Source organism: Sciurus vulgaris (genome assembly GCF_902686455.1).
Source record: "Sciurus vulgaris genome assembly, chromosome: 4".
NCBI lineage: Eukaryota > Metazoa > Chordata > Mammalia > Rodentia > Sciuridae > Sciurus > Sciurus vulgaris.
Genome location: NC_136464.1, coordinates 34,109,951 through 34,137,947, shown reverse-complemented (window position 1 = coordinate 34,137,947; position 27,997 = coordinate 34,109,951). Strand labels below are relative to the sequence as shown.

The 27,997-nt window shown below is 37.6% G+C and overlaps 1 protein-coding gene across 1 annotated transcript; it reads right to left on the bottom strand.

The window, feature by feature from the left end:
- Positions 1-405: 405 nt before the first annotated feature.
- On the bottom strand, positions 406-27,997 carry LOC306658893 (cytochrome P450 2C26-like; the record flags this gene model as incomplete). Its single annotated transcript, XM_079136199.1, has 3 exons — positions 27,791-27,997; positions 720-882; positions 406-563 (listed from the first exon to the last, which is right to left on the bottom strand). The coding sequence occupies exons 1-3, from the start codon at positions 27,956-27,958 to the stop codon at positions 406-408; spliced, it is 489 nt and encodes a 162-aa protein (XP_078992325.1). The 5' UTR covers positions 27,959-27,997.

Genomic DNA, 27,997 nt, shown 5'->3' with positions numbered 1-27,997 from the left:
CCACAGTCCAGTTAGGTGAAAGCACACCTCACAGGGTCTAAGGCTGATGTTTCCACTGTGTCCAATGGACAGTGGTGAAATGTGGAATAGGAAGCTCACAAATGTGCCCTGGGGATACCCTGCTCTTTACCACTTTAAGGGAATGGATCACTAAGCCTTCTATCTTCAAGATGCAATGCTTTGAAAACAGAAATACAGTGGTCAGAGGAGGATTACATGACCTTTACACCCACCATGCAGCCCACTCATGCCTGTGCACAGGCAGCACAGATCCACAGACTCTGACTCTCTGCTTCAAATCATCCCCCCCAACATGAGGACTGACACCCATAATTAACTTCTGGCTGTTGCTGAAACATGTCTGCTAGATACAGAAGAGGAGTCTGTTAAGGACAGTGATAGATGTCACTCACACTTGGTTTTCCTCAACTCCTCCACAAGGCAGCGGGCTTCTTCTTGAATGCGGTCCTCAATGCTCCTCTTCCCCATCCCAAAATTGCGCAGAGTCATGAGTGAGAAGCGCCTCATCTCTCTCCATCTGCTTCCATTAGTTAAAATGACTCCTAAATGAGGGAGAGCAGAATCTAGGGGAATACCCAGGGAGGTAGAGGAAGTTCACCAGTGGCAGCCACAGATGGTCAAGCTCAACCTGGCTTTCTCTTCCTTTCTCCTCATCACCATGACCATTGCTCTCCCATTTCACAGGCACACACACTTACCTAATCCTTTACTAACTCTATCAGGCACTGGGAAACTGCCTCTTCCAGAAAATACTTCTCCATGATCAATCAGGGCTTCCTTCACAGCTTCGTATCCATGCAACACCACAGTGGGTCTCATACCCAAATACAGAGTGAACACAGGGCCATAGACTTTTGACAACTGGAAATGGGAAAGAAAATGCAAATATTAGCTGAATGAGATCAGCATTTGATCTACATGTTTGGCTGATTCACATTGTCATTCAGATTTTTCTCATTAATTTGTTACATTTTATTGTGCCACAAGAATCTTCAAATATTTTTGAATAATTTCTACAAATGCGATGGCAATCATAGCTGTCAGTTATGGTTGGTGTACGATGTGCCATGCTTGGCTCAAGCAACTGATATCTATACTATAATCCTCACACCAATGTATTTAGGGGATTTATTTGTCCTGTTTTACATGCAAAGTAAATGAAGTCAAAAAGTTACAAACTCATTTGCAGTGTACCATAACTACTAAACAGTAGACCCAAATTTGAAACTTTATTTTGTCAACTTCGGAAGTTTAAGAGTTTATCAATCTCATTTTTATAGGGCTCATTTTGACATAAATCTTAAAGCATGGAATAATGTGTTCTACTTCAATCCCCAGTGCTTCCCCTTCCCTCCCTTCTCCATTATGCTTTCCTCTTTCCTCTGTTCTACTGAAATTTTTTCTATTATTTATAAGGTTTGTTTTCAGATTAGTGCCTTGTGGACATACACAAAGGTAGATTCACTGTAGTATATTCCTATACGTACATAGGAAGTTTGATCAGAATCATTCCACAGGTCTTCAATTTTCCCATCCCCTCTCTCTCCCCTTAATCCTTTTTTTTTCCCACTCCACTAATTTCTTCTTTTGTGGAAACCCTCCCTTTAATTCTTGCCTCGGATTTTGGTCTAGCTTCTGCATCTCAGAGAAAACATTAAACACTTGACTCTCTGGATTGGGTCTATATCATTTATCATGAGGGTCTCCAGTTTCATCCATTTTCCACCTTGGCCATTTTTTATTATTACTTTTATTTAACTTTTAATTTTTTACAGACTATGTTTTGATTCATCGTACACAAATGGGGTACATCATTTCATTTCTATGGTTGTACACAATGTAGATTCATACCATTCGTGTAATCATACATGTACATAGGGTAATGATGTCTGTCTCATTCCACCATTCTTCATACACCCCTCCCTCTCATTTCCTTCTACATATTCTAAAGTTCCCCCATGATTCTCTCACCCCACTCCCCACCCCCATTACATGTCATTCTCCCCTTGACAGGGAAAACATTCAACTTTTGGTTTTTGGGTTTGACTTATTTCACTTAGCATGATATTCTCTAATTCCATCCATTTATTTGCAAATGCCATAATATCATTATTCTTTATGACTGACTAGTATTCCATTGTGTATACATACCACTGCTTCTTTATCCATTCATCTATTGCAGGGCATCTTGGTTTGTTCCACCATCTAGCTATTGTGAAGTGAGCTGCTATAAACATTGATGTGGCTGTGTTACTGTAGTTTGCTGATTTTAGGTCCTTTGGGTATAAACTGAGGAGTGGGATAACTGGGTCAAATGTTGGGTCCATTCCAAGTTTTCTTAGGATTCTCCATACTTCCTTCCAGAGTGGCTGCACCAATTTGCAACTCCACCAGCAATGTAAAAGTGTGCCTTTTTCCCCACATCCATGCCAACATCTATTACTGTTTGTGTTCTTTTGATAATAGCCATTCTAATTAGAGTAAGATGAAATCTTAGAGTTGTTTTAATTTGCATTTCTCTAATTAATAGAGATGTTGAACTCTTTTTCATATTTATTAATTGCCTGTCTGTCTTCTTCTGTAAAGTGTCTGTCCAGTTCCTTGGCCCATTTATTGATTGGGTTCTTTGTATTTTTGGTGTAAAGTTTTGTAAGTTCTTCAAAAATTTTGGAGATAAGTGCTCTATCTGAAGTGTGCGTGGAAAGGATTTTCTCCCACTCTGTAGGTTCTCTCTTCACATTGCTGATAGTTTTCTTTGCTGAGAGAAAGCTTTTTAGTTTGAATCTATCCCAGTTATTGATTCTTGCTTTTATTTCTTGTGCTATGGGTCCAGTCAGTTGAGGAAGTCTGATCCTAAGCCAACATGTTGAAGATTTGAACCTATTTTTTCTTCTCTAAGATGAAGCGTCTCTGGTCTGCTTTCAAGGTTCTTGATCCATTTTGAGTTGATTTTTGTGCAGGGTGAGAGATAGGGGTTTAATTTTGTTCTGTTACATATGGATTTCCAGTTTTCCCAGCACCATTTGTTGAACAGGCTCTCTTTTCTATTTTGGCTCTATTTTCTTTATGAAGTGACTGTAATATGTGGTTTGGTCTTTGTGTCTTCTATTCTATACCTTTGATCTGCTTATTTTGGTACCAATACCATGTTGTTTTTGTTACTATTGCTCTGTAATACAGTTTAATATGTGGTATTGTGATACCTCCTGTTTCACTTTTCTATTCAGGATTGTTGAGGCTATTCAAGGTCTGTTATTCTTCCAGATGAATTTCATGATTGCTTTCTCTATTTCTATAAGGAATGTCATTGGGAATTTAATTGGAATTGCATTGAATCTGTATAGTGCCTTTGGTAGAATGGCCAATGTTAATTCTGCCTATCCAATAACATGGGAGATCTTTTCCCCTTCTAAGGTTTTCTTCACTTTCTTTCTTTAATGTTCTGTGATTTTCATTGTAGAGGTATATCACCTCTTTGGTTAGATTAATTCCCAAGTATTTTATTTTATTTTATTTTATTTTTGAGGCTACTATGAATTGAGTGGTTTTCCTAATTTCTCTTTCAGAGGATTCATCACTTATGAATAGAAATGCATTATATTTACACATATTTATTTTATATCCTGCTACTTTGCTGAATTCATTTGTTATTTCTAGAAGTTTTCTAGTGGAGTTTTTTGGATGTTCTAAATATAGGATCATGTCATCAGCAAATAGTGACAGCTTTAGTTCTTTTTGTTAGTCTTCTTTTTTAGTTCTTCTATTTGTATTCCTTTAATTTCTTTAGTCTGTCTTATTTCTCTGGCACGTGTTTCAAGGACGATGTTGAATAGAAGCGGTGAAAGAGGGCATCCCTGCCTTGTTCCAGTTTTCAGAAGAAATCCTTTCAGTTTTTCTGCATTAAGAATGATGTTGGTTGTGGGTTTAGCATAGATAGCCATTACAATGTTGAGGTATGTTCCTACCAGTCCTATTTTTTGTAGTGTTTTAAGCCTGAAGGGATGCTGTATTTTATCAAATGCATTCTCAGCATCATTGAAATAATCATGTGATTCTTAACTTTATGTCTATTGATGTGGTGGATTACATTTATTGATTTCCAGATATTGAACCAACCTTGCATCCCTGGGATAAACCACACTTGATCATGGTGCACTATCTTTTTAATATGTTTTTGTATGCGATTTGCCATATCTTGTTAAGGATTTTGCATCTATGTTCACCAGGGATATTGGTCTAAAGTTTTCTTTTTTTGATGTTTCTTTGTCTGGTTTGGTATTAGAGTGATACTAGCTTCATAGAATGAATTTGGAAGGGTTCCCTATTTTTCTATTTCCCTGAAATACTTTGAAGAGTATTGATATCAGTACTTCTTTAAAGGTCTTGTAGAATTCAGTTGAGAATCCATCTGGTCCTGGGCTTTTCTTCGTTGGGTAGATTTTTGATAGTTTCTTCTATTTCGGTGCTTGAAATTGATCTGTTTAGATTGTGTATGTCTTCCTGATTCAGTTTTGGAGGATCATATGTCTGTAAAATTTGTCAATATCTTCAATATTTCCTATTGTGTTGGAGTATAGATTTTCAAAGTAGCTCCTAATTATGTTTATGTATTTCAATGGCGTCTGTCATGATCTTTCCTTTTTATCATGAATTCTAGTAAATTGTTTTCTCTCCTCTTCATTAGTGTGGTTAGGGGTTTATCAATTTGTTTACTTTTTCAAAGAAACAACTTTTTGTTTTGTCAATTTTTTGAATTGTTTCTCTTGTTTCAATTGCATTGATTTTGGCTCTGATTTTAATTATTTCTTGTCTTCTACTATTTTGGGTGTTAATCTGTTCTTCTTTTCTAGGGCTTTCAGGTGCAATGTTAGGTCATTTAGTTGTTGACTTTTTATTTTTTTAATATATGTGCTCAATACAATGAACTTTCCCCTTAGTATTTCTTTGATAGTGTTCCAGAGATTTTCATATGTTGTGTCATTGTTCTCATTTACTTCTAAGAATTTTTTTATTTCTTCCCTGATGTCTTCTGTTATCATTGAATCATTCAGTAGCATATTATTTAGTCTCCAGGTATATGAGTAGTTTTTGTGTTATTTATTGTTCATTTCTAATTGCATTCCATTATGGTCGGATAGGATACAGGGTAGGGAATCTATTTTTTTGTATTTACTAATGGCTTTTTTGTGGCATAGTAAATGGTCTATTTTGGAGAAGGATCCATGAGTTGCCGAGAAGAAAGTATATTCACTCGATGATGGATGAAATATTCTCTAAATATCCATTAAGTCTATATCATTGTATTATTTAGTTCTATAGTTTCTTTGCTCAGTTTTTGGTTGGAGGATCTATCCAGTGGTGAGAGTGATGTGTTAAAGTTCCATACAATTAATGTGTTTTAGACTATTTGATTCATAAAATTGAGAAGCATTTGTTTGATATACATACATGCTTCATTGTTTAGGGCATAAATATTTAAAATTTTTACATCTTGCTGTTTTATGCTTCCCTTAAGCAGTATGAAATCTCCTTTTTTATCTCTTCTGACTAACTTTGGTTCATAGTCCACATTATCAGATATGAGAATGGAAACCTGCTTCTTTACTGAGTCCATATGCATGGTATGTTTTTCCCCATCCTTTCACCTTTAGTCTGTGGCTGTCTTTTTCTATGAGATGAGTCTCTTGCAGGCAGCATAATGTTCAGTCTTTCTTTTTAATCCAATCTGCTAGTCTATGTCTTCTGATTATTGAATTTTGGTCATTGACATTCAAGGTTATTATTGAGATATGATTTGTTTACCTGGTCATTTTGGCTTATTTTTGGTTTTTTACTTGTTCTTTGATTGGCTTGTCCTTTAGGGCAATTCCTCGCTTTACTGACTTGTATTGTTTATTACTTCCTCCTCATGAAATATTTTGCTGAAAATGTTCTATAGGGCAGGCTTTCTATTTATAAATTCTTTTAACTTTTATTTATCATGGAATGATTTTATTTCTTTGTCAAATCTGAAGGTTAGTTTTGCTGGGTATAGTATTCTTGGTTGGCATCCATGTTCTTTCAGAACTAGAAATAGGGGTTTTCAAGATGGCGGACTAGAGGGTGGCTGCATTTCATGTTGCTCCAGGACTCAGGATTCAAGAAGAGGAGATATAGAGAGACTTGGGACAAACTCAAAGCTGCTGGGTGAGTCTCTCCCATTGGGGAGTCATCCCGGATGGGGCGTAGTCCTGAAATGCAGGGAACTTTGTGAAGTAGAGTTGCCCAACGTGACATCCCTCCCCCTGCTGGACCAGTGAACTCAGACAACTGGGAGCATCATAGAAGAGGCTGCTCAGCACAGCACTTGGACTCGGAGCAAGCACCAGGGCTCTTGGCGGCTGCCCAGAGGAGGAGCTGCACAGCGAGCTGTTTGGACTCAGAGTGACTGCTCCTGAACACTGGGGGGCTGCCCAGAGGAGGAGGAGGAGTGCAGCGGATCACTGGACTCAGAGTGATTCAACAGGGCTACGGGTGGCTGCCCAGAGGAGGAGGCGGGCAGCAAGCTGTTTGGACTTAGAGAAACCGCTCCTGAACACCGGGGGGTTGCCCAGAGGAGGAGAAGCATGGCATGTCACTTAGACTCGGAGTGAGTGCAACAGGGCTACGGGTAGCTGCCTGGAGGAGGAGGCACTCGGTGAGTTGCTTGGACTCAGAGCAACCGCTCCTGAACACTGGGGGGGCTGCCTGGAGGAGGAAGAGTAGCACAGAGGGTCACTTTGTCTTGGAGCGACTGCACCAGGGCTATGGGTGGTTGTTGGGAGGAAGGGGTGTGCAGTGAATTGTTTGGACTCCTAGCAACCACACCAGAACACAGTCACTGGAACTCGGAGCGACTGTGTGGGGCTACAGGTGGTGGCTCAGAGGAGGGGCCGCATAGCTGGGCAATTAGGTGCAGAGCAGAGTCCCAGGACCTAGGAGTCTTCTTGATAAGAAGAGCTGCACAGAGACAAGCTGAGGGGCAGAGCGAAGGTTCCAGGACTGCGGGCAGCTTCTCTGAGGAGGGGCAGACTAAGGAGACTCGTCTGCAAAGGGTGAGGCTCCCAGGCCCAGGAGGTAGGTCTGGGCCCCTGGGAATGTCGCAGAGGAAGGGAGCCCAGCCCAGGTGGTAGTTGTGGATTGAGGGGAACCTCTAGGAGGGGAACTGAGCAGCAAGACCTCCCCACCGGGTGAGTCTTCCCTGTTGGGGTGAGGTTTTCCCACAAGGACGGTAAAACCAGAGACACAGGCCCAAACATGCCTTGCCTCAGCCCACAGTGTAGTTCACCTTTGGATGACCATTGGTCAACAAGTGGAGGCACCTCTGCCCACTAGCAGGGAATATACTGAAACTGAAGGCCACCAACCCCAGAGAGGCAGCTTCCTGGTGGAGCACTGTATTATCAACTTCCTCCAAACATTCAGTCTACTGAAGGCTAAGAGGGGATATACTAGAAATCCTCAGGGACATTATAAGTCAATAGAGGAAATCTGCAATATCTCAGCGGTCCACTGATAACTGAACAATATGAGAAAACAAGGGAAGAAAATGTCGCAAACAAATCTACATGTTACATCAATAAAATCCAATGACAGCATGGCAGAAGAAATGACAGAAAGGGAGTTCAGAATGCACATAATTAAAATGATCAGGACAGCAAATGATGAGATGAAAGAGCAAATGCAGGCACTGACTGATGAGATGAAAGAGCAAATGCAAGCATTGAATGATCACACCAATCGACATTTAAAAGAGCAAATACAGGAAGCAAAAGATCATTTCAATAAAGAGTTAGAGATATTGAAAAAAATCAAACAGATATCCTTGAAATGAAGGAAACAATAAACCAAATTAAGAACTCCATAGAAAGCACAACCAATAGGATAGAACACCTGGAAGACAGAAACTCAGATATTGAAGACAAAATATTTAATCTTGAAAACACAGTTGACCAAACAGAGAAGATGGTAAGAAATCATGAACAGAATCTACAAGAACTTTGGGATATCATGAAAAGGCCAATGTTAAGAATTATTGGGATTTAGGAAGGCTTAGAGAAACAAACAAAAGGAATGAACAATCTATTCAATTAAATAATATCAGAAAAGTTCCCAAATATGAAGAATGAAATGGAAAATCAAGTACACGAGGCTTATAGGACTTCAAATACACAAAATTACAACAAACCCACACCAAGGCACATTATTAAAATACCTAACATATAAAATAAAGAGAGAATTTTAAAGACTGTGAGAGAAAAGAACGAAATTAGATTCAAGGGGAAACCAATATGGATATCAGCAGATTTTTCAATCCAGACACTCAAAGCTAGACAAATTTGACAATGAAATAATATCCTTCCATGATAAACAAAAGCTAAAAGAATTTACAAAAGAAAGCCAGCATTAAAGAACATTCTTAGCAAAATATTCCATGAGGAAGAGATGAAAAACAAAGAAGCAAACCAGCAAAAGGAGGAATTATCCTAAAGGAGTTGTCAAATAAAGGAGGAACCAAGTAATGTCAAAAAATAAATAAATAAATAAATAAATAAATAAATAAATAAATAAATAAATAAATAAATAAATAAATGAACCAAATGACCGGGAATACAAATCATATATCAATAATAACCCTGAATGTTAATGACATGAACTCATCAATCGAAAGACATAGACTGGCAGATTGGATTAAAAAGAAAGATCCAACAATATGTTGCCTGCAAGAGACTCACCTGATACAAAAACATAGCCACAGATTAAAGGTGAAAGGATGGGGAAAAATATACAATGCACATGGACTCAGCAAAAAGCTGGGGTATCCATCCTCATTTCAGATAATGTGGACTTCAAGCCAAAGTTAGTCAGAAGGGATAAAGAAGGACATTTCAGACTGCATTGGCACATGAATCTAATGCATTTTTATACATAAGTAATGAATCTTTGGAAACAATAATTAGGAAAACTACCCCATTCACAATATCCTCGAAAAAAAAAAAAATACATGGGAATCAATCTCACAGAAGAGGTGAAAGAACTCTAAAATGAGAATTACAGAACACTAAAGAACAAAATTAAAGAGAACCTTAGAAGATGGAAAGATCTCCCATGTTCTTGTATAGGCAGAATTAATATTGTCAAAATGGCCATGCTACCAAAAGTGCTATACAGATTCAATGCAATTCCAATTAAAATCCCAATGATGTACCTTACTGAAATAGAGCAAGCAATTATGAAATTCATCTGGAAGAATAAGAAACCCAGAATACCTAAAGCTATCCTTAGCAGAAAGAGCGAAGCAGAAGGTATCACAATACCAGAACTTCAACACTACTACAAAGCAATAGTAACAAAAATGGCATGTTATTGGTACCAAAATAGAAAAGAAGATAAATGGTACAGAATAGAGGACACGGATACAAACCCAAATAAATACAATTTTCTCATACTAGACAATGGTGCCAAAAATATGCAATGGAAAAAAGATAGCCTCTTCAACAAATGGTGCTGGAAAACCATATGCAACAGAATGAAACTAAACCCATATTTCTCACCGTGCATGAAACTAAACTCAAAATGGATTAAGGACCTCGGGATCAGACAAGAGACCCTACAGATTAGAGAAGAAAAAGTAGGTCCAGATCTTCAACATGTCGTTTAGGACTAGACTTCCTCAACAGGATTCACATAGCAGAAGAAAGAAAAGCAAGAATCAATAAGTGGGATAGATTCAAACTAAGAAGCTTTCTCTCAGCAAAGGAAACTATCAGCAATGCGAAGAAAGAGCCTACAGGGTGGGAGAAAATCTTTGCCTATCATACTTCAGGTACAGCACTAATCTCCAAAATCTATAAAGAACTCAATAAACTCTACACGAAAAATGCAAGTAACCCAGTCGAGAAATGGGCTAAGGAAATGAACAGACACTTCACCGAAGAAGATCTACAAGCAATCTACAAACATTTGGAAAAATGTTCAACATCTCTTGTAATAAGAGAAATGCAAATCAAAACCACCCTAAGATTCCCTCTCACCCTAAGTAGAATGGCGATTATCAAGAATACAAGCAACAACAGGTGTTGCAAGGATGTGGGGAGAAAGTACACTCATACATTGCTGGTGGGTCTGCAAATTAGTGCAGCCACTCTGGAAAGTAGTGTGGAGATTCCTTAGAAAACTTGGAATGGAACCACCATTTGACCCAGCTCTCCCACTCCTTGGCCTATACCAAAAGGACTTAAAATCAGCATACTACAGAGATACAGCCACATCAATGTTCATAGCTGCTCAATTCACAATACCCAAATTGTGGAACCAACCTAGATGCCCTTCAATTGATGAATGGATAAGGAAACTGTGATATATATATATATATATATATATATATATATATATCACATTATATTAACACAATATCACATATATATTCCATTGTGTATATATATATATATATATATACATACACAATGTGATATATATATATCACATTATATTCACACAATATCAAATATATATTCCATTGTGTATATATATATATATATACACAGTGGAATATTACTCAGCCATAAGGAATGATAAAATTATGGCATTTGAAGGCAAATGGATGAATTGGAGAATTTCATGCTAAGTGAGACAAGCCAATCTCAAAAAACCAAAGGATGAATGATCTCACTGATAAATGGATGATGACACATAATGGGGGGTGGGGGGGTTAGTGTTAGGGTTAGGGTTAGGGTTAGGGAGGGGTACAAATGGAGGAAGAAAGGACTGTATAGAGGGAAAAGAGGGGTGGATGGGGTGGGGGAAGGGAAAAAATAACAGAATGAATCAAACAACATTACCCTATGTAAATTTATGATTACACAAATGATTACACAAATGGTACGCCTTTACTCCATGTACAGAGAAACAACATGTATCCCATTTGTTTACAATAAAAAATAAATAAAACAAACAAAAAAAAAGAACTAGAACTATTTTGTTCCAGGCCCTTCTTCTTTTAGAATCTGGGGTGAAAAATCTGCTGATATCCTATTGGTTTCCCCTTATATGTAATCTGATGCTTTTCTCTAGCAGCCTTTACAATCCTATCTTTATTTTGAATGTGAGATATTTTCATTATAATATGTCTTGGTTTCAATCTGTTGTAGTTTTGTGCACCTGGTGTTCTGTAAGCCTCTCATATTTGATTTTCCATTTCATTTTTCAGATTTTGGAAATTTTCTGGTATTATTTCATCAAACAGTTTGTTCATGCCTTTGGTTTGTATCTCTGTGCCTTCCTCAATCTCAATAATTCTTAAATTCGGTCTTTTCATGATATCCAATAAACCTTGAGGTTCCATTCATGACTTCTTAACATATTCTCAGTTTGTTCATCTTTGTTTTTCAATTTACTTTTATTCTAAACAAATGGGATACATGTTGTTTCTGTTTATACATGAAGTAAAGGCATACCATTTGTGTAATCATACATTTAAATAGGGTAATGGTGTTTGATTTATTCTGTTATTTTTTACTTTCCCCCACCCCTCCCACCACTATTTTCACTCTATACAGTCCCTCCTTCCTCCACTCTTGCCCTCCTCCAACATGCCATTATGTGTCATCATCTGCTTATCAGTGAGATGATTTGCTCTTTGGTTTTTTGAGTTTGGCTCTTCTCACTTAGCAGGATATTCTCCAATTTGCCTGCAGATGCCATAATTTTACTATTCTTTATAACTGAGTAATATTCCATTGTGAGTATATATACCCAGTTTCTTTATCCATTCATCAGTTGAAGGGCATCTAAGTTGGTTCCACCATCAGGATATTGTGAATTTAGCAGTTATGAACATTGATGTGGCTGTATCTCCGTAGTATGCTGATTTTAAGTCCTTTGGGTATAGGCCAAGGAGTGGGATAGCTGGCTCAAATGGTGGATCCATTCCCAGCTTTATTAGGAATCTCCATGCTGCTTTCCAGAGTGGCTGCACTAATTTGCAACCCCACCAGCAATGTATGAGTGTACCTATATCCCCACTTTCTCACCAATACCTATTGTTCCTTATATTCTTTATAATCACCATTATAATTGGGGTGAGATGGAATCTTAGGGTAGTTTTGATTTGCATTTCTCTTATTACTAGAGATGTTGAACATTTTTCCATATGTCTGTTGATGCATGTACATCTCCTTCTGTGACGAGTCTGCTCATTTCCTTAGCTCATTTGTTGTTTGGGCTATTTGTATTCTTGGTGTAGAGTTGTTTTGAGGTCTTTGTATATTCTGGAAATTAGTGCTTTTACTGAAGTATGTGTGGCAAAGATATTCTCCCACTCTGTAGGTTCTCTCTTCACATTGCTGATAGTTTTCTTTGCTGAGAGAAAACTTTTTAGTTTGAATCTATCCCAGTTATTGATTCTTGCTTTTCTTTCTTGTGCTATGGGAGTCCTATTAAGGAAGTCTGATTCTAAGCCGACAGGTTGAAAATTTGGACCTACATTTTCTTCTATAAAATGAAGGGTCTTTAGTCTGATTCTGAGGTCTTTGATCCATTTTGAGTTGATTTTTGTGCAGGGAGAAAGATAGGGATTGAGTTTCATTCTGTTGCATATGGATTTCCAGTTTTTCCATCACCATTTGTTGAAGATGCTATCTTTCCTCCATTGCATATTTTTGGCACCTTTGTCTAGTATGAGAAAATTGTATTTATTTGGGTTTGTGTCCATGTCCTCTATTCTGTACCATTGATCTACCTGTCTATTTTGGTACCAATGCCATGTTGTTTTTGTTACTATTGCTTTGTAGCACAGTTGAATTTCTGGTATTGCAATACCCCCTGTTTCTTTCTTCCTGCTAAGGATAGCTTTAGGTATTCTGGGTTTCTTATTCTTCCAGATGAATTTCATAATTGCTTGCTCTATTTCAGGAAGGTACATCATTGGGATTTTAATTGGAATTGCATTGAATGTCTATAGCACTTTTGATAGTATAGCCAATTTGACAATATTAATTCTGCCTATCCAAGAACATGGGAGAGCTTTCCATCTTCTAAGGTCTTCCTCAATTTCTTTCTTCAGTGTTTTGTAGTTTTCATTGTACAGATCTTTTACCTCTTTGTAGATTAATTCCCAAGTATTTTATATTTATTGAGGCTGTTGCTAATGGAGTTGTTTTCCTCCTTTCCCTTTCAGATGTTTCTTCACTTTGTAGAAAAATGCTTTAGATTTATGCATGTTGATTTCATAACATTTTGTTGAATTCATTGATGAGGTCTAGCAGTTTTCTGGAGGAGGATTTTGGATTCTTTAAATAAAGAATCATGTCGTCAGCAAATAGTGACAACTTGCTTTCCTCTTTTCGTATTTGAATTCCTTTAATTTCTTTAGTCTGTCTAATTGCTCTTTTCAGAGTTTCAAGGACAATGTTGAATAGATGTGGTGAAAGAGGACATCCCTGTCTTTTTCCCATTTTTAAAGGGAATGGTTTCAGTTTTTCTCTATTAAGAATGATGTTGGCCTTGGGCTTAGCATTTATAGCCTTTACAATGTTCAGATAGGTTCCTTCTATCCCTATTTTTTCTAGTGTTTGGAGTATGAAGGGTTGTTGTATTTTGTCAAACACTTTTTCTGTGTCAATTGAAATAACCATATGATTCTTATCCTTAAGTCTATTGACATGATGGATTATGTTTATTGATTTACGGATGTGAAACTATCCTTGCATTCCAGGGATGAACCCCACTTGATCATAGTGCACGATTTTCTTAATATGTTTTTGGATACGGTTTGCCAATATTTTGTTAAGGATCTTTGCATCTATATTCTTCAAGGATATTGGTCTAAAATTTTCTTTCCTTGATGTGTCTTTTCCTGGTTTGGGCATGAGGGTGATATAAGCTTCATAGAATGAGTTTGGTAGGGGCCCTACTTTTCTATTTCCTGGAATACTTTGAGAAGTATTGGAATCATTTCTTCTTTGAAGGTCTTTTAGAACTCGGCTGAGAATCCGTCTGGTCCTGTGTTTTTCTTGGAAGGTAGGTTTTTAATGGTTTCTTCTATTTCATTGCATGATATTGATCTGTTTAAATTGTGTATGTCCTCCTGGTTCAGTTTGCGAGGAGCATATGTCTCTAGAAATTTGTCAATGTCTTTGGTAGTTTTTATTTTTTTGGAACACATACTTTCCAAGTAGCTTCTTATTATGTGATGTATCTCAGTGGTGTCTTTGTGCTATTTCTTTTTTCATCACAAAGTTTAGTAATTTGAATTTTCTCTTTCCTTCTCTTTGTTAGTGTGGCTAAGGGTTTGTATATTTTGTTTACTTTTTCAAAGAACCAACTTTTTGTTTTGTCAATTTTTTGAATTGTTTCTTTTGTTTCAATTTTATTGATTTCAGTTCTGATTTTAATTATTTCCTGTCTTCTACTACTTTTGCTGTTATTTTGTTCTCCTTTTTCTAGGGCTTTGAGCTGTAATGCTAGTTCATTTAATTGTTGACTTTTCATTCTTTTCTGGAATGTGCTCCATGCAATGAATTTTCCTCTTAGTACTGCATTCATAGTGTCCCAGAGAATTTGATGTTGTATTGTCATTCTCATTGACTTCTAAGATTTTTTTATCTCCTCCCTGATGTTTTCTGTTATTCATGTTTCATTCAATAGCATATTATTTAGTCTCCAGGGGTTGGAGTAATTTCTCTTTTTTATTTTGTCATTGATTTCTACTCTCAGTCCATTATGATCTGATAGAACACAAGGCAATATCTCTATTTTTTTGCATTTCCCGAGGGCTGCTTTGTGGCTTATCATATGGTCTATTTTCGAGAAGGTTCCATGTGCTGCTGAGAAGAGAAGAAAGTGAGTTTGCTTGTTGATGGATGGAATATTCTATATATGTCTATTAAGTCTAGGTTATTGATTGTGTTATTGAGTTCTATGGTTTCTTTGTTTGGTTTTTTGTTTGGAAGATCTGTCTAGTGGTGACAGTGGTACATTAAAGTCACCCAGAATTATTGTGTTGTGGTCTATTTGATTCCTGAGATTGAGAAGGATTTGTTTGATGTACAGGGATGCACCATTATTTGGGGCATAAATATTTACTATCGTTATGTCTTCCTGATTTATGGTTCTGTTAAGCAGTATGAAATGTCTTCTTTGTCCCTTCTGAATAACTTTAGCTTCAAGTCCACTTTTTTTGATATAAGGATGGAAACCCCTGCTCTTTTACTGAGTCCATGTGCATGGTAGATTTTTTACCATCATTTTACCTTTAGTCTGTGGGTGTCTTTTTCTATGAGATGAGTCTCTTGCAGGCAGCATATTGTTGGATTTTTCTTATTAATCCATTCTGCCAGTCTATGTCTTTTGATTGATGAGTTTAGGCCATTAATGTTCAGGGTTATTATTGAGATTTGATTGTATTCCCAGTCATTTGGCTTATTTTTGGTTTTCAATTTGGCTTGCTTTCTCCTTTGAGTGGGTTTTCCTCTAAGGTAATTTCTCCCTTTGCTGACCTACATTGTTGTTTTTGATTTCCTCCTCATGGAATATTTTGTTGAGAACAGTCTGTAGTGGAGGCTTTCTATTTGTAAATTCTTCTAACTTTTGTTTATCATTGAAAGATTTTATTTCATCTTCAAATATGAAGTTTAGTTTTGCTTGGTATAGGATTCTTGGTTGACAACTATGTTCTTTCAGAGCTTGAAATATGTTGGTCCAGGCCCTTCTAGCTTTTAGAGTCTGGGTTGAGAAGACTGCTGCTATCCATATTGGTTTCCCCCTATATATAATCTGATGCTTTTTTCTTGTGGTCTTCAAAATTCTATCTTTATTTTGAATGTTAGGCATTCTCAGTATAATATGCCTTGGTATGGATCTGTTGTGATTTTGTGCATTTGGTGTTCTGTAAGCCTCTTGTATTTGATTTTCTTTCTTATTCTTCAATGCTTTCCATTGAGTTTTTTATTTGCTTTATTGTTTCCTTCATTTCAAGGTTTTCTGTTTGTTTGTGTTTTCTTGAGAATCTCTATCTCTTTGTTGAATGAGGCGGAGGAAACCCGGGGCTCAGGATTACTCCACGTGCATCTAAAGATGGCGACTGGCAGAAAGGAAACGGTGTCCTGATTATGCCTGGAGAATGGCAGGAAGCATTTACAATTGGCTGCATGATAATCAGTTCAGCCGCCTAGTGCGTGGACAGATATACTTTACATGTATGCTTGAGTGAGTGATTGCTTGACCTTTAACAGGATTGGATGGACATATCTGGTTACAATTGCTTATGAGACTACTTATATATTGAGGGTTTATTTGAATAACGTTGAAGCTGCTTCATGAACCTCTGAAGTGTATGTGTCTTTCGTCCCGCTGGTCGGGCCATAAGAGCAAGAAGCGGCTGCGGAGCCGCTTGGAGCAGCTGGGCTAAGAAGCGGTGGTTTTCCATAAGTGGTGGCCCCGACCACGATCAGACAAGGATTGGACTGGGAATGGATGAGCGCTCAGATAAATAAAAGACAGTTTCGCTAGCGTAATTAACGAGAAGGTGTCCCTATTTGAGGAAACGGTTGCCTTACGGTTTTAATGGAAGGGTCCCCGAGAGAGGGAGTGTAACAGAAGATTCTCCTAGAGAGAGAATATATTGAAAGGCTGTCCCAAGAGACAGCGAAGGATGTCCCATAACAAATATGTGTAAGTTATTTGTGTTACCTTTCTTTGTTTGGTTTCTGTTTGTTGTTGTTGTGACATTAGCTCGTTTCTGTCTGACTTCCAAAAAACCAAAATTTGAAAAATAGTTAAGAGAAGGGGAAAAGATATTAGAAACTGTAAACAAAGAACAATCAAGTTAAGCTTCTGAAAAAGAAAGTAGATGTTCAGACCTCTGTACCTCCGCCAGAGCAGTATTAACTCCAGAGATGGGAGTACAACCAATACCAACTTCAGTTGTCAGCCCATTACATAAAGGAACAGTGGGACTAGTTCTGGGGAAGAGTTCTTCTGCTTTAAAAGGATTAAATATTGTCCCTGGAGTTATAGACCCTGATTTTACAGGAGAAATAAAAATCCTTGCTTCTTCACCAAGAGGTGTAGCAATAATAGCTCAGGGTGATCACATAGCACAATTGTTGGTCTTATCCAGTTGCTATGATCAATATCCATCAAAAAATATTATTAGGGGAAAGAAAGGGTTAGGTTCTACTGGCCAAAATATGGTCATGTTTACAAGGGGTTTAGAAGATAAGCCTATGACAAAGTTAGTGATAGAAGGCAAAAGTTTTGAGGGCTTATTAGATACTGGGGCTGACAAAAGTATTATCAAAATTACAGAATGGCCCAAAGCCTAGCCACTACAACAGGCAGATCAGACTTTAAGGGGATTGGTTATGGCTTCCAATCCTAACAGCCATATTAAAATAGAAGGTGGCTAACCAGGAGTTATGTTCTGATACTGCCCAGCATAATGCAGTTGCGGACAATACTCAATGGAATCTAAACATGCTGACATATGGACTGTATGAAGGGCAAGGTAATCAGATTAATTTCCACCCTGGTGTGTATCAACAAATTAACCCTCAACTTTTAATCTATCCTTATATGGATGATATTTTGCTAGCTCATAAGGAAAAACCTGTCTTAGAGCAATGTTATAATTCCTTACTAAAGTCACTTGAAAGACGGGGCTTACATATTGCCATTAATAAAGTACAAATTACAGACACCAAAAACTTCCTCGGATCTATCATAAATCAAACTATGGTTAAACCCACAAAAATTACCATTCAGGTGGACGAGCTTAGAACTTTAAATGATTTTCAAAAACTTTTGGGTGATATTAATTGGATTAGACCTTACCTTCATTTACCCACCTCAAGTTTGGGCCCCCTGTTTGATATTCCTGAAGGTGATTCTGACTCTCTTTCTAAGCGAGTGCTTACCCCTAAGCCTCAAACAGCTCTCAAGCTTGTTGAAACAGCTATGGAAAAGGTTCATCTTGATCATATTGACCTATGTAAGCCTTTATCATTCATTGTCTTGGCCACAAATAAGTTACCCACAGGAGTGTTTTGGCAAAAGGGTCCTATTCTATGGGTTCACATGAATTATGCACCTAACAAGGTCTTAGCCTTGTTTACTGAATCTGTGGCAGAATTAATCCGTAAGGCATTAAAAGTATCCCTTTCCACCTTTGGATCACATCCCTCAACTATTACTACTCCATATACTACTGATCAGATACAATATCTTAAAATAATTCAAATTCATGGGCTCTAGTCTTTACTAGTACTTCTGCTGTGTTTGACAATCATTTGCCATCTGATCCTCTTCTCCAATTTTGGAGTCAACATCCTATAATTTTTCCTAAAGTCACCTGAAAAGAACCTATTTAGGAGCTACCCTTATATTTACTGATGGATCAAAAAATGGTACAAGTGCTATTACTATAGATAATGTTACAGAAACATTGTTGTTTAATACTTTATCTTCACAACAAATGGAACTATTAGTAGCTATAGAGGTATTCAAAATCCACCATGAGCCTTTTAACCTATTCTCTGATAGCAAATACATTGTTAATGGTGTTCAAAATTTAGAATTAACTGGTATGATTTCCCTCACCTCCACTATTACTAAATATTTGCAAAGTTTACAAAAACTTACTTGGGACAGAAAAAATCCTTTTTTTATTGGGCATGTTCAGGCTCATACTGGCCTTCCAGTCCTTTAAGTTTACACAATGATTTAACAGACATGGCCACCAGAGACCCACACATCTTTAATACGCTTGAAAATGCAAAAACGTTTCATTCCAAATTTCACGTAAATGCTTCCACTCTATGCACACGCTATAAAATTACTAAGGCAACAGCTCGGGACATAGTCAAGTGTTGTGCTAAATGTGTTGCATTTATTCCTAACCCCTCATTAAGAGTAAATCCAAAAGGGCTTCAGCCCAATCATATTTGGCAAATGGATGTAACTCATTATTCAGAATTTGGAAAACTACAATTCATTCATGTGTCTATTGATACCTTTTCAGGATTTATTATGGCCTCTGCTCTTACTGGAGAAAAAACCAAAGATTTAATAACACACTGTTTACCCTCTTTCTCCATCCTAGGAGTTCCCAAACAAATTAAAACAGATAATGGTCATGGATATACGTCCCAGGGCTTTAAACAATTTTGTCCCACCTTTGGTATTCAACATGTCACAGGAATTCCCTATAATCCTACTGTACAAAGCATTGTTGAGCATGCCCATTTAATGCTTAAAAACATGCTTTATAAACATAAATGGGGAATAGGGGCATCATACAGATCCCCAAAAGACAAATTGTCTGTTGTCTTGTTCATCTTAAATTTTTTAAATCTTGATTCTGAGGGCCGATCGCCTGCTGACGGTCATTCAGAGCCTAATAAAAAGCATCTACCTCAAGTGCTCTGGAGGGACATTCTATCAGGACAATGGAAAGGCCCAGATCCGGTATTAATCTGGACAGAGGGTCTGTTTGTGTTTTCCCACAAGATGCACAATCGCCAATTTGGGTGTCGGAGAGATTGGTCAAGGCCTCAACAGAGACCCTAAAACAGGAAGAAGATGAGGAGGCTTCTCCCACTGATGGTGCTGGCGAATTCTCGCCAAGTTAATGGAGGAGACTCGCATGAACTATGGGGGATAGTGAAGATGTGGCCCTATCCTGTACCCCTTACCAACTCCTCTATTCTATATCCTCCTATTTTTACAACATTTGGCCACATTTCTGCAGTCTGCTGTTCTATGGGGAAAAGAATGTTTTGGGTTTTTGTCCAGGGAAGGTCTCTTGTGTGTTGTGTCTGTCCTTTGCATATACAAAATGCATATACATCTGCACAGAGAAACAGCCATTATTCACCAAGCTCTCATCACAATTGATGTTGGCCCATACCCCCAAGTCTGGTTAAATATGCTGGACTGGTAGCCAATGATGGGTAAGTTTCATGGGGAGTTCATGCCAACCTAAGACAGGAAATGAGGGCTAGAGCCTATTGTCCAATAACGGGTAAGGATGTTGCTCTGCCGTGGACAAATTAAGACAGGCACGGTCCCTTTTGTAAACAGAAAGGGGGAGTTGTGGCTGCAAAACCCGGGGCCCAGGATTACGCCACATGCATCTAAAGATGGCAACTGGCAGAGAGCAAATGGTGTCCTGATTATGCCTGGAGAGAGGTAGGAAGCATTTACAATTGGCTGCATGATAATCAGTTCAGCTGCCTAGCGTGTGGACAGATATACGTTACACGTATGCTTGAGCGAGTGATTGCTTGACCTTTAACAGGATTAGATGGACATATATGGTTACAATTGCTTATGCATGAGACTGCTTATATATTCAGGGTGTTATTTGAATAAAGTTGAAGCTGCTTCATGAACCTCTGAAGTATACGTGTCTTTCATCTCGCTGGCCGGGCCGTAAGAGCAAGAAGCGGCTGCGGAGCTGCTTGGAGCAGCCGGGCAAAGAAGCCGCGGTTTTCCGTAGTTGAAACGATCTTTTGCTTCCTGCAGTTGCTCTTTCAACTGCTTATTGGCATTATTATTCATTGCCTGCATTTGCTTTCTTATCTCATCCTTTGCTTCACGAATCATCTTAATCATGTATAATCTGAAGTCCTTTTTTGACATTTCTTGTAACATACTGTCATTGGATTCTATTAATAAAGAATCTAGATTTGTTTGGATTAATTTCTTCCCTTGTTTTTTCATGTTGTTCATGTATCTTCCCCTCTAGCAGTTCAAATCTGGGGTATTGCAGATTTCCCCCACAGGCTTATAGTGGCCCTATAGGTTTCCAAAACCTTTTCTTTAATGGGAGATAAATATTTGCATTGCCCAATTCAGACACTATGTAATCCTAGACTAAATAGCTCCTGATAATGAGCTTCAAGTGTCCAACAGGCATCTCAGTTTGGGATTTGCCCCACCTAAAGATTGGAGCTACGGCTTCCAGGATTATCCAAGATGGCCGCTCTGGTTTCCAAATGTGTTAGCAAATTGGGAGCTGCAGCTCAGGGTGTGGATGTGGTCAGCTGGAGGTCCTGGAGGTGGGGTGCAGTTGGTCAGGTAGAGGTCCTGGAGGTTGGGTGTGTTTGGTGTGGTTGTGGGATCCTGGAGACCGGATGCAATCAGTCGGTCTGTGGTCCTGGTGCTAGGGTGCAGTCAGTTGGTCTGGGGGTCCTGGCGGCAGGGAGCAGTTAGTCGATGTGAGAGCCCCAGAGGCAGGGAATGATCAGTTGGGCTGAGGGATCTTCGCCAGGGGTCCTATGGGGCTTGGTTGTTATCTCAAAATGGCAGCAGCCACATGTAATCAATCCTGCAGGTGCTGTCACAGTGAACTTCCAGGTAACAACAGGCAGCTGGTGCTCCTCTCTTTCTCTATAATCCCCTCTAGCAGTGAAGATCAGTGATACTCAAGTTTGCTCCCTGTAGGCTTATTATGACCCTGCAGTTTTCCTCTACCTCTCCTTTGAAGGGGAGATCAATACCAATAGCACCCAAATCAAAGAATATGTAGCGCTGAACCACATAGCCCCTATAAAGACTTTAACATTTTTTAAATAAACAGGATCAGTTCAATTACTATTTACACTATTTCTAGTTGTGAACAAGAGGATGGGGAAAGGGTGTAGGATACAAGTGAGTAAATAGAGGTACCTGTCAAAGGTCTTCTAGTCTCCTGTAGGTGTCTCAGGAAGGGAGCTGCCCTTCCAATGATGATGACCGCACCCTCAGGAATAATTCAAAATGCCTGCACCAACCTCTAAAATAGCTGGGGAGCCCTAGCAAAGATGCACTAAGTCAGCACAAAGGCAGGCGAGTGTCCCTCAGCAGTGGGGGGGTGGGGCAGGGGAGCAGGCAGGCTCAGTTACTGGCCTCAGACCTCAGTGTGGGGGGACGGGCTCATCAACAGGTCTGACCTCAGTGTGGGGGTGGTGTGCTCAGTGATAGTGTCTGACCTTCATGTGGGGGTCAGGCAGGCTCAGCGATGTCAACCAACCTTGGTCCACTTGACCATTTTTAATAAGGTTATTTATCATGTTTTTTCAGTTTAATTTTGTTTTGATTTTTATTTTTTTAGTTTTCTTATACATTTTTGGATAGTATTTTCTTCCTTCCTATAGGGGTCTTTCCTTTTTGTACATTCTTTTCTTTGGTGTGCAGAAATATTTATAGCATGAGTCAGTCACATTTTTGTATTTTTTTATATGTGCTTTTGGTGTAAAATGAAAAAATAAAATAAAAACGTGTTAAAATAACACTTTAAAAAAAGAAAAAGAAGCATATCAGAGACTGTGGACTGAAGCCCCAAGAGGGATGGATGGGGCAAATTTGATTCATTGTCACTAAGATATAGATTGGAAACATAAGTCCTAGCATTATGTTGTGCAGTAGGACAATGACAGATAATGTACTGCTTATTTAAATAGCTAGAAGAAAGGATTTGGAATATTTTCATCACTAATAAATTATAAACGTTTGAACAGAAAATTATTTTTACCTTGATTTGAGCATTACACAAAATACACAGGTATCAAAACATAAAATGGTGCCACGAAAATATGTATGACTCTTAGGGATCTATTTAAAAGGAAATGTACACAAAACATTTTTAGATCAAGGTTAGAGAACATCTTCCCTGCGTTTTCCTCCAGTACATTTATGGTTCCAGGGCTTCCATTTGTCTTGAATCTATTTGGAATTGATTTTTGTGTGTAGTGTTACAAATGAGTCTGATTTCATTTGGTTTTTGCATGTGGATGTACAGTTTCCCAAATGCTATTTGGTGAGGAGACATTCACTCACCCACTGTGTATTCCTGGCCCTTTGGTGAATAAATAGTCAATGTATGTGGGTAGGTGTATTCCCTGGACTCTCCATGGGTCCATGGGTGTATATGTCTGCTTTATGCCTGCATGGTCATGTTTCATTTACTATAGCTTGTTACAGTGTTTGAAGCCTCAGATTTCTTGTATAATGTACTGTTCATTATTCAAAATATTTTGAGGTTCTATGCAAATTTTAAGACTTGGAAAATTTCTTTGAAAGATACCATTGTATTTTTTATAGGGATTGCATTGAATCTGTATATCACATTAAGTAGTGACAAAAATAATTTTTCCAATCTGTGAACATGGATTATTTTTCCATGTATTTCTGTCTGCTACAAATTCTTTCATTGATTTTTTTTTATATTTCAGCATCAGATTTTTCACCTCCTTGTTTAAATTTATTTCTAAATATTTTATTCTTTCTCACGCTGTTGTTAAAGAAATACTGTCTTGATTATCTATTTGTTATTTAAAATGCTGCTGAATTTTGTATTTTATTTGTGTATCCTGTTTATTTAGAATTCATTTATTAGTTTTAGTTGTTTTCAGTTGAAGTTGAGAGTTTTCCAAAACAGACAGTATTTTGCTTCTTTCTTTTTGGTTTGTATGTCTTTTACTTTTTTTTTTTTTCCTTGCTTAATTGTTCTGGTAAGATGAGTTCTTTGGTGAGTAAGGGTGGCAGAGTGGGCATTTCTGATTTTCCCTAATTTTTGAGAAAAAATTTCAACTTTCACCATGGAAGATGATGTTAAATATTGGGTAGTCACCCATAGCCATTAGTGTTCTGTGAAAAATTCCTTCTGTGTCATGTGTTTTTGAAAGTTTCATCATGAAAGACTTTGAAATATGTCAAATGCTTTTCCCGCATCTATCAAAATGCTCCTGTGGATCTTGTCCTTCATTTCATTCACATGATGTGTCACATATATTGATTTATGCGTGTGAATCATCCTTGGATATCTGCGATGAACCCTGCCTGTTCATGGTGGATGATCACTGTAATGTGCTGGAGAACAGAAAGATGTAGGTAAAATAGAAGTATTCTTCCTAGCCTTGAGAAGTTATTTTAAGTCTTTCACATCATGGTGTTGCTGGGATGGACTGCTGAGTCTACTGGAGCTTTTTTCATTTGTAGATATTTCTCCTTTTGTTGTTCTTGTGAAAGAGATGAAGACTGGAATACCATCTTACCACAGTCTATCTCATAGGTATTTCTTAACCTGAAGATAGTGCTCTTCTTCAGAGAAATTTAATTTTGATGGCTATAAAAATACCTACAAGTCACGCAGCAGATCACTTTGTTAATGAACTAATTACACTGTAAGTATACTTAATCTTTAGGCAGAAAGTAACAGCAAATGACCAAAACTAAACCCCAACTACTAACTTCCAATTTAGAACTCTGCACCATTCCCATTACAGGAATTTAGAATTTGTCACCACTCCTCAGTGGATCCCACCTACACTGGAAAAATGGAAAATGAGAGCTACTACAGCAATGGGGCTCCTAGTCACAGTGTCTGACTGCTGACTAAGTTATGAATACAAAAATACTTGACTTAAGAAAGTCCAAACTTCAACTCTCGGTTCACACACACACACACACACACACAAATATATATATATATATATATATATGAAGAATGAAAACCCATCCCTGTCAACAATTCAGACCCCTTGGTGGAAAAAAGCCTTTTATTTTCATTTAATATTTTTCTTTTTTTTCGCCCTCATGCTCACCCAATTTATGTACATTCTTTCCATTATTTTTAAAAATTAAAGGACTCACAAACTTAACTCAAAAAAAAAAAAAACACAAATAACCCAATCAATAAATGAGCAAAAGAACTGAATGCATACTTCACAGAAGAAATAAGAATGGTCAACAAATATATGAAGAAATATTCGGCCTCTCTACCAATTAGAGAAAACTACACTGATATTCAATCTCACTCAAGTCAGAAAATGGCAATTAGCAACAATACAAGTAACAATAAAAATTGGCAAGGATGTGGGGAAAAAGTTTTACTTATACATTGTTGGTGATACTGCAAATTGGTGCAACAACTCTGCAAAGCAGTTTCCCTTACAAAGCATGGAAAAGAACCACCACTTACCAAAATATTACACTTTTCTATTTATACCCAAAGCACTTAAAAATCAGCATACCACAGTGACACAGGCAAATTAATGTTTATAGTATCTCAATTCACAAGATCCAAGCTATGGAACCAACCTAGGTGCCCTTCAATAGGTGTTTGAATAAAGAATATGTGGTATATACACAATGATTTGAATGTTACTCAACCATAGAGAAGAATGAATTTATGTTATTTGCCAGTAAATGGATGGAACTGGAAAGCATCATGCTAAGTGAAATAAGTCACTAGCAAAAAACCAAAGGTCGAATGTTCTTTCTGATATATGGATGCTAACCCATAACAAAGAACAGTAGTAAGGAGAGGAGAATAGAAGTTCATTGGGTTAGACAAAGGGGAATGAAGGGAAAGGAGGGGAGATGGGAATACAAAAGACAATTCAAAGAATCTGAAATAACTTTCCTTTGCTCATAAATGAATACACAACCAGGGTAACTCCACAATAAAGTACACCCACAAGAATGGGATCCTAATTGGAATTGAATGTACTCCATGTATGTATAATGAGTCAAATAACACTCTGCTGTCATGTATATTTAAAAACAACAAATAAAGATTTTTTAAAATTTTTTTCAAATATCATTTCATTGCATTTTATTATATTTTTACTTCTTGCCTTTGTAGAAGGTTTGTGTGTGTGCGCCCTTCAACAGATGAATTGGTAAAAACAAATGTGGTGTATATACACAATGGAATATTATTCAGCCTTAAAGAATAATGAAATTGTGGCATTTTCTGGTAAATGGATGGAACTGGAGAATATCATGCTAAGTGAAATAAGCCAATCCCCAAAAAACAAAGGTGGAAAATTTTATCTGATACCCAGGAGGTAATTAACAATAGGGGAGTGGGTTGGCTAGGAAAGAATAGGATTAGGTAGACGGGAGTGAAGAGAAGGTACAGAGTGTGGGGAGAGTAAGGATAGTAGATGAATTGCACACTAATATCCTCTGTGCATATATGGCTACATGACTCCTGTGATCTTACATTATGTACAACCAGAAGAATGAGAAGTTATACCCCATTTAAGAGGGATGTGTCAAAATGCATTCTGCTGTCATGTACACCTAATTTACTTTCAAATATCATTTCATTGTATTTTATTGTATTTCATTCATTCCATTGTGCAAGATTTTTGTGTATGTGTGTGTGTTCACACTGCATGAATAGATTATATATATATATATTTGTATAATTTTGTTTTCACCTCTACTGCTTTCTTCTGTGCCTGTTGTTATTTAGCCTTGATTTAGCATAGGAGGGGTGTGTCCACACATGGTTTGAATTGTTTTTATCTTACATTACTTGTGATCTAGCTCCAGTCTCTCCTCTCTTCACTTTTTACAACATTTCAAACATTCCCTTGCATTTTTACCCTATTTTCTCTCCACACAAAAAAATATAATTTCACTAAATGTAGAATTATACAATCTATGCTATTCCTAACTCATTCATATTGTTATGATTATTAGCATAGCTGGCAATGTAATAGACCACTGCTGTCTAATGACTGATCTTGTTCACAGTGTTTTTTTTTTTTTTTTTTTTTTACTTTTTATTTTATTTTAACTTTACAGACTGCGTTTTGAGTCACACTGTACACAAATGGGGTACAACTTTTTGTTTCTATGGTTTTACACCATGTATACACAGTTTTTTTTCATTGCTGAATCCACCCTTCCTCTATAGGTGACAATGAGTGTTCCAGATGTCAAAATAGATACTGGACATTGTCTTAAGGCTGCAATCTGTGGATAACAATAGTGCTGCTCCTGGCCCACCACTTCCTCTCAGTGGGGTTGGAAAGTGAGTGGGTCACGTCAGGTTCACAAAATACACATCCTGCTCCCAAGCAATACTCCCAACTGTGCCAAATAACAAGGAATCTCACCCCACACATGGTCTAGCTCCACCTCACAATTACTTGAACGCAAAAACTTGAGGAGATAGAAACCTGAAACCACAAACCAGGCCCCAAGGAGGATCCAGCAGAGGAAGACTTCAGGTCACACTCCTGAACCTACTCATATATCAAAAACAGAGAGAAATTTCAAAACAAAGGAGATAATTACACAGAAAAAGACACAAATATAAAAGAGAAAGGGAATCCATCTCAATCGAAGTGCAAGTTCAAGATCTGTGAAAAGTTGAGGAATCCAGCAAACAAATCTTCTCCTCAAATTCACAATCCTTAATAAGAAGAATTCCAAGGACAGGAAAATATTTTAAATTTCCTTAGAAAGATGATTAAAAACTGATTATTAAAATGTTCAAAACCTAAATGAAGCCCTAAGTAATGAATTAAGAGAGAAAATTCAGGGGTTGAAAGATGATTTCAATAAAAAAAAGATGTTTAAAAGAAACTAGTCAGAACTTCAGGAAATGGAAGACACACTGAATCAAATAAAAATTCATGCAGAGCATCACAAACAGATTAAATTGTGCAGAAAATAGAAAATCACAGCAAATGACCATGAATCAGTGAAGGACAGGGGTACTCCAGATTTTGACATTTTCATATTGCAGTTAAAATATGAAACTTAAATGCTTCTTTTGACTCAGATTATTGTTTCATTACACTACCTCTAACAATGGAAAACTATAAAAAGAAATGGAAACATCAAAATCCAAAGATTATTTGCTGTGCAGCAAATCTCTTTAAATTTCCTTGTGCATATATTGAATTTAAAATGAAGGATTAATTTATTTGCCCTTTACAAGCCACTAGATAAGCATCAACATACTCACATTAGTTAAGGATTTGCTGATGTTTTTTGGATCTATCTGCAGGATGTTCCCAATAATTGGCAGAGGCATGGGTCCTGGTGGGAGTTTCCCTCTCCCAGATCTCTGTCTCCATAGTGAGAGGAGAAGCAGACAGGAGAGACTGATCACCAGGACCACAACTAGATCCATTGAAGCCTTCTCCTTTCCCTGAGACAACTGTGAGCTTGC